The 6,823-nt window shown below is 38.7% G+C and overlaps 1 protein-coding gene and 1 pseudogene across 1 annotated transcript; one reads left to right on the top strand and one right to left on the bottom strand.

Annotated features, from left to right (window-relative positions):
• Positions 1–7: 7 nt before the first annotated feature.
• LOC106332799 lies at positions 8–2,121 on the bottom strand. The gene is made up of 4 exons (XM_013771295.1): positions 1,973–2,121; positions 1,378–1,847; positions 1,154–1,290; positions 8–1,036 (listed from the first exon to the last, which is right to left on the bottom strand). Exons 1-4 carry the CDS (start codon positions 2,119–2,121, stop codon positions 8–10), a joined length of 1,785 nt encoding a protein of 594 aa, XP_013626749.1.
• A 3,830-nt stretch (positions 2,122–5,951) lies between these two features.
• The window catches only part of LOC106332792, a 6,308-nt pseudogene continuing 5,436 nt past the window's right edge, over positions 5,952–6,823 (top strand).

The following is a 6,823-nucleotide window of genomic DNA, read 5'->3' as shown; positions in this document are numbered from 1 at the left end:
AGATCCTCTAGAATACCAACCGGGGACTTAACTGATCTATCCGCGAACACCAATGACATCCCAAACGTCGTGCTACAGAGTAGGGCATGAGGTTTACGCTGGATCCCAGATCAACCAAGGAGCATGAGAAAACTGTCTTCCCAATCTGGATAGAGAGGACGAATTTGCCTGGGTCTCCTCGCTTCTTTATCTGCCTGTTCTGAAGCACTGCGATGCACTCCTTAGAGACAGTCATGAATTCGCTCTCCTCTGATATTTTTCCTGAGCTCAATCCCTTCATAAAGCTGCGCATGGAGGACATCATCTGGATCGCATCCATCAAGGGGAGTCGGACGGTTAGGTCCTCCAGCATCTTTTTGCACTTCATCTCCTCTCGGTCCTTACGAGTAGCCTTTGCTGGAATAGGGTAAGGGACATTAGGAGTGTATTCGCGAGCAGGGACAGGCTCTGGGATCGGGCGGACAGCCTCAGCTGGTTGTTCTGGTCCTGGCGAATTGGTTCCAACTGTTGGTTCCCTCTCCTTCTCAGCTGTCGGGGTATCGGCTGGTGGTTGTTCCGACTCTTTCTGCTTCCCATTCTCAGCCGCAGTGAACCTCTTATTTACCGGTTCCGACAGTTGCTTTCCACTTCTCAACTCAACCGCATTGCACTCCTTAGGGGTTTTGTCAGTTTTCCCAGGTAGAGTACTTTGTTGCCTCTTGACGCTCTCAGCAGTCTGAGCAATCTGAATGTCCATCTGTCTCATATGGCTCGCGATATTATCGTACTTGGTGCTCAATTCGTTGAACATATGGTTCATTATGGTATTGATCTCGGTAGTAACATGGTTTAGAGCCTTCCCTTGGAGTTGTTGTCCTTGGAGCAGCTGCTGCAACATAGCTTTTACCTCATCTTGCGGAACAGCGACAGGAGCGGAGGTAGCTGGCTGAGTATTCTGGTGTTTCTGCATCTGAGGTGGATTGTTTTGCAGTTGGCTTATAACATATATCCGGGGTTGGTAGTTGTTTTGATACCCGGCATACTGACCTTGGTTAATCTGTGCAGGATCAGCTGGTTTATCTTGCTTAGGCCAGAAAAGTTGTGGGTTGTTCCTCACGTTAGGGTTTGGGTGGTAGTTTTTGAGCTGTCATCCTTGCCCATTCACGTAGCTCACCTCTTGTTGATCGTCTCCTGATATTTCAGCATCAAACGCCAGGTCACCGGCACTCTTCTCAAGAGCTGCTTCTTCCATTATGAACACTTGGCTTTGGTTTCCCTTAAGCAGTTGGTCCACCTTTGCAGTGAGATCATCTATGTTGTTCACACTCTTCGAGCGGTCATGCTCCTTGTTCTTGTTTAGTGAATTTGAAGCCATGTTCTCAATCAGCTCGAACGCACCAGGTGTGGTTTGAGTCATGAAATATCTATTACTCGAAGAATCAAGGGTGTTTCGAAACTCATAGCTCACTCCATCATAGAACACCTCCAATATATAGTCATCGTCAAACCCATGGTGCGGGCACTCTCTCTGGTACTCCTTGTACCTCTCCCAAGCTTCATGAAAAGGTTCATCAGACTTCTGCTTGAAATTGGAGATCATGTGCCGTAGAGCCGCGGTTTTAGACTTCGTGTAGAAGTGGCTCAAGAACGCTGATCGGACCTGGTACCATGAGGTAAGAGAGCCGGTTGGCAGAGATTGGAGCCAGCGAGAAGCTTTCCCTTCAAGAGAGAATGGGAACAGCGTGCATTTGACATAGTCTGGTGGCACTCCGTTAGAGCGAGAGAAATTGCATATTCTCTCAAAGGCTTCGATGTTGTCCATCGGGATGTCAGTAGTGAGACCGCTGAACGTGCTCTTCTGTACCAGACTTATCAGTGCAGGTTTGATCTCATAGTCTTACCGAGTGTAAGGAGGAGGGTTGATGGGGAGCGGTTAGTAGCGAAGTTCCGGGGAAGGTTCCCCTCCCCAATAGGAGCACCACGCTCTTCTCACGTGGCGTTCTCAGCTACTTCTTGAGCAGCTTGTTGCTGATTCTGGATGGTCTGCTGGATCTGCAACATCTGTTGTTGCTGAGTCTGCATTTGTTGTTGAATGATTGCCAGTGCAGCAGTGATGTCATCCTGATTGTCGTGATCACCCATGTTGGTGTCGGTTGTTCTCGGCTGTTGACGGTTTTGTCTTTCTAATCTTGCGAGTTCGTCGTTGGTCAGTTGATGTAGTGGTCCTTGTGCGTTGCTCCGAGTATGTCTACTGGTCATGCACTTGGATCATCTGTTCCAACAAATAATTAAAAGCAAGTTAGATATCTCAGACTAAATATTAAACCGAAAAATAAAGGTAAAAGCCTGGTCTCCATTGCAACGGCGCCAAAACTTGATACACTAGAAATGAATCTTTGCTACTGTCAAGTTAACTGTGCTAATTGTAATAATTGAGATTCAATCCAGATGACCAGTTTACTCTTTACTCTTATGAGTTCAATATTAAGCTGGGAAACAAGTGGGGTTTTAAAATCAATGGTGACGCAAGTAACTAAAATACCTAGAGATTCAAATTCGATTTAAATGAAAGCCGGCTTAGGGTTGTTCATCGGGTGTCAATGCGGAACCTAACAACTATTCAAGTGCAATGAGATGCAGTCTAGAACTCGGATCACTCGGCTATAACAATCCACTATTGTGGACTTGTTCCCTTTGCTGATTGGTCTTGAGTCCTAAGCTCTCACTTGGAACAAGACGTGATAGCAAGCCTTAGAGATCAGGTCCGATTAGTTCACTTAATACCCTAATATCTACTCTCGCTGATTAGGGATATGAAGCTCATTCAATATATGTCAATTTATCTCCTAAGCGGTTAGCTAGGTGATTAAACTAGAGATCGAACATTAAGTGATCAATTCAATGCAAGCAGTAAGAACAATATGAATGAAGAACAATTAAAATCACTTATTTGCGTTTAGCTCATGCGATTGACACCCTAAAACCCTAAGCAAGCTTAGACGACTACTCAATCATAAAGCAAGATGACACATACATGATTTCTGAATAATACTGCATATAAAATAAAGTAGAAAGACAAGGGTTTAGGATGATCTTCTCGTGAAAATGAGAGATGAAGCCTTCTTCCTTACAAGTTTCTAAATCCAAAATAGTTCTCGGTCTCTTGTAAAACTAGCGTAAGAAATTAGAAATGATAGCATATGCCTTTTTATATGGAGGCATAAGTGGTAAAGAGAAAAGAGAGAAAATCTAGGGTAAACCCCTGAAATCTTGGAGGTTTCCTTAATAGTTTGAAACAGTCAGTCGCTTGCTCTTTTTGGGAACAACCTTCGGATTGATCCGACTGGATGTTCTGCGTTAGATATTCCAAAATGACTTCTTTCTTTATGGCACTCTCTTCTTTACTTTTTCACCTGCTCCAAACCTGGAATGATATCAAATAAATACGAATTAGACCTGAGAATTAACTCAAAGAACACATATAATGGTATTAAAAACACCATATATCAGAAGATATCGAAGGTGATTTGATTTGTCATGGATTTTTAAGTTCTTACATAAGTTGGATAGTACACGGAGAAGATATGTGTGTCACAGGAAATGCAAGAGTACCTTCTGATAGTGTTCATGTTGAACTAGATTCAACTTTCAACCTCTTGGACGATATTTTTCCAGATATTAGTGCAAATATGAATGAGGAACACGAAGAAGGGTCATCTGGGCAACCTATGGACACTGATAGAGAACATATTATTAAACGTAAAAGTTCCCTCTGAAGTAGAATGAAATATTGCTGTTCATGTTCAACCTCGAGATGTGTATGACATGGGTGATTCAGATGATGCAGAGCCGTTGGAAGATGGATCCGAACCTAGCATCTCTGTTTCTTCGTGAGGAGATATTTAATTATTTATTTGGTTATCGGTTTTTAAAACGTTAGACTATTTTGATGATGAATTATTTTTAACAAGTTGTTTTTTATGCTTTTGTCTCTCTTCTTTTTCTCCTGGTTTTCGTATTGTCTTTTTAACATGTTATTCTCTTCCGTTGGTTTTGTTTTCCTTGTTTGTTTGTGACTTATTAACTAGGTGCAGAATATGATGGAAGTCATAGTGCCTGAATATTTATGTTGCATAGCATTCGATGGTCACTTCAATAGACACATGGTGGGCTTCTTTGTCAAATAATTCCACGAGCTCTATCTCTGATCTTCTTGAACATTCTACATCTCAAGTCACTGAAAAGGTATAACATAAAATATGAAGTCAAATAATTCCATGAGCTCTATCTCTGATCTTCTTGAACATTCTACATCGCAAGTCACTGAAAAGGTATAACATAAAATATGAAATTTCTGTGTCAAACAGAAAATATATAGCTGTTGTCGGTGACAAAGTCTTTTGGGTTTCCAGGTGTCCTACTCTAGCTTGAGCTGTATCTCCATGTTAAATGCATGCTCAAGTGTGTGTGTTTTCTGTGTACTTGGGTGTCCAGGTGTCCTACTCTAGCTTGAGCTGTATCTCCATGTTAAATGCATACTCAAGTGTTTGTGTTTTCTATGTGTGCGCATGATATATAACATGAACGCGTCCAGGTGTCAAGCACGCCAAGTGAGCAGTACTCATATACGGTTGAGAGAATTTGAAAAACAAAACTAAGGTGATGATTGTTTGGATGATTTTTAGATTTTAGTTTTTGGTTTTTGGTTTTTGGTTTTTGGTTTTTAGTTTTTAGATTGTTTTTAGCTTTAGATTATTTTTTAAAAAATTAATAAAATATTATATTTATTTTATTTTGTTTTAGTTTTTGATGTTACTGTAATTTTAGTTTCTAGAAAAACACAAATGATAATTTTTCAGGTTTTAATTAATTTTAGAATGTTTTAGTTAATTATTTTTGTTTGAAGTTGAAATATAAATTAATAACAAAAATAAAACAATAAAATAATTTTTTGAATTTTATTTCTTTGCATTTTTGTTTTTCTAAAATTTGATTAATCATATATTTCATTTTTTCTGTTATTTTTTAAAACGTTAACTTATAATTTAATTTATTTTTTAAACAAACTTAAAATTACTATAAGAATATATCACAGTTTTCAATAAAATAACACCAATAGATTATTAACAAAACATGCAAACTTTACATAAAAATAAATTTAAATAATTAAATTTATTTTAGTGGCAAATTTAAAAGAATGTTCATAATATATATTATTTTGTATTATATATGTTAAACAAATTCTTATTACTAAAACTTATTTGCTCATACTTATAGTAGTTAGCATTTTATTTATTTATTCCTATATTAATGCACAAATGTAACAAAACTTTTAAATTAAAATAAAAAAGAAAAACAAGAAAAAGCATCGTGAGATGTAGAAACCAAGAAAATTGGGATTTTGGTTTTTCTTTAGAAAATGACAGTTATTTGAAAAACTAGTTTCCCTAAAATGTAGGGAATCTATTTTCTTAAAAACTTGATTGTCTAAAAATTGGTTTTTCCAAAAACAAAAGCCAAAAACTATTTCAAAATCCGTAAACAATCAACCTCTGAATCACTGAAAATCTATATGCTGCCCCAGTATATTGTGATCCTAACTAACTTAATTTTTATGCTTATACGGATCAGCACACAAATGATAAGAAAACTCTAAAAATATATTTATTTGGTGAAAACTAAAATCCCGCTATCTTTTCATCTCGAGCGGGAATTGAAATAATTATATCTTATATAAACTGACCACCTCTAATAAAATGGTTCTAATTAGGGTTCCTAAATACCAAATCCACGTTCTCTAGGGAAAACCTCCCGCAACCTATCTCTGCGAGTTAACATCGGTGAATTTCATTGGATCAAGGTGATGTATCTCTCTAAGTCTATTGTTTTGGTATTGTATTGTGTTCTTCACTTTAAATAATGAGAAGGAGATCGTTGATTCATAGATTTGTTGATTTCAATTATTTTAGATCATGGATTACATAGACTCAGAAACACAAGAACCAGATGATTTACCATATCTGGAAACAAGTACGGCATGCCTCCTCCACTTGCCGCCGATTGCAAAAGTTTCAAATGGAAAACAGAAGTTATAGGTAATATAACTAAAAACTATATCTTTGTTATGAACCAGATTGTGGATGGCTCATAACCAATAGATTATAATTTGTAATCTTTCAATTTTTCTACGACGGTGTAATCTCCTATATAAGGAACCTCTATGTTATGAATAAAGATAGACTTTTCCATTACTTTTATAACACGTTATCAGCACGAAACTCTAAATCCCTAAACTAATACCCAAATCGAAAAACCCTAAAACCCTAACCCTAGCCGGCGATCCGACTATAAACCCCGATCGCGTCTCTTGTTCCCACATCTGTTCCAGCTCGCGTCCCCGATCAGCTTCAGCCCAAGGCGTTCCTGATCCTAGCTCAGACGTTCGCGGCCCTAGAGCAGCTCCGGCACGCGAGCTCTTCCTCGTTCGCGACAGCATCAGACAGCTCGCGTCCGACGATCAAGGCGTTACCGATCAAGCAACAAAGGACGTTCGTGACCCGATAGAAGCGACTCGATCCATTCCAGCTCGCGTCCCGTTCGTGTCCAGCTCGCGGCTCAACTCCTTTGGTGGTCCGATTCAACAATCATCTAAGGTTAAAAGGTAATTCAAAACCTAAGAACCCATAATCGAACATGGATTGATTGATAAAGAATGAAACCCTAAAACCCTAATCTTTATGAATCAAAACCATAGGGTAATAGATCAAAAATCCTAATTGAGTAAATCGAAGCTCTAAAAAGTTCGATACCCCAAACCCTAAATCATATTCCTACATGATCAAAA

The sequence above is a fragment of the Brassica oleracea genome, chromosome C1, assembly GCF_000695525.1.
Source record: "Brassica oleracea var. oleracea cultivar TO1000 chromosome C1, BOL, whole genome shotgun sequence".
Classification (NCBI taxonomy): Eukaryota; Viridiplantae; Streptophyta; class Magnoliopsida; order Brassicales; family Brassicaceae; genus Brassica; species Brassica oleracea.
Note: the sequence above shows the minus strand (reverse complement) of the source record. Positions and strands in the feature narration are given on the sequence as shown.

Excerpts from the sequence above, each read along its gene's own strand:
- LOC106332799 (XM_013771295.1), bottom strand. The coding sequence starts at position 2,121 with ATGGGTGATCACGACAATCAGGATGACATCACTGCTGCACTGGCAATC. Across the intron at positions 1,848-1,972 it reads GAAGTAGCTGAGAACGCCAC|TCTGGTACAGAAGAGCACGT; the intron begins GTGAGAAGAGCG and ends TGCACTGATAAG. Across the intron at positions 1,291-1,377 it reads CATGACTCAAACCACACCTG|ATGATCTCACTGCAAAGGTG; the intron begins GTGCGTTCGAGC and ends TGAACAACATAG.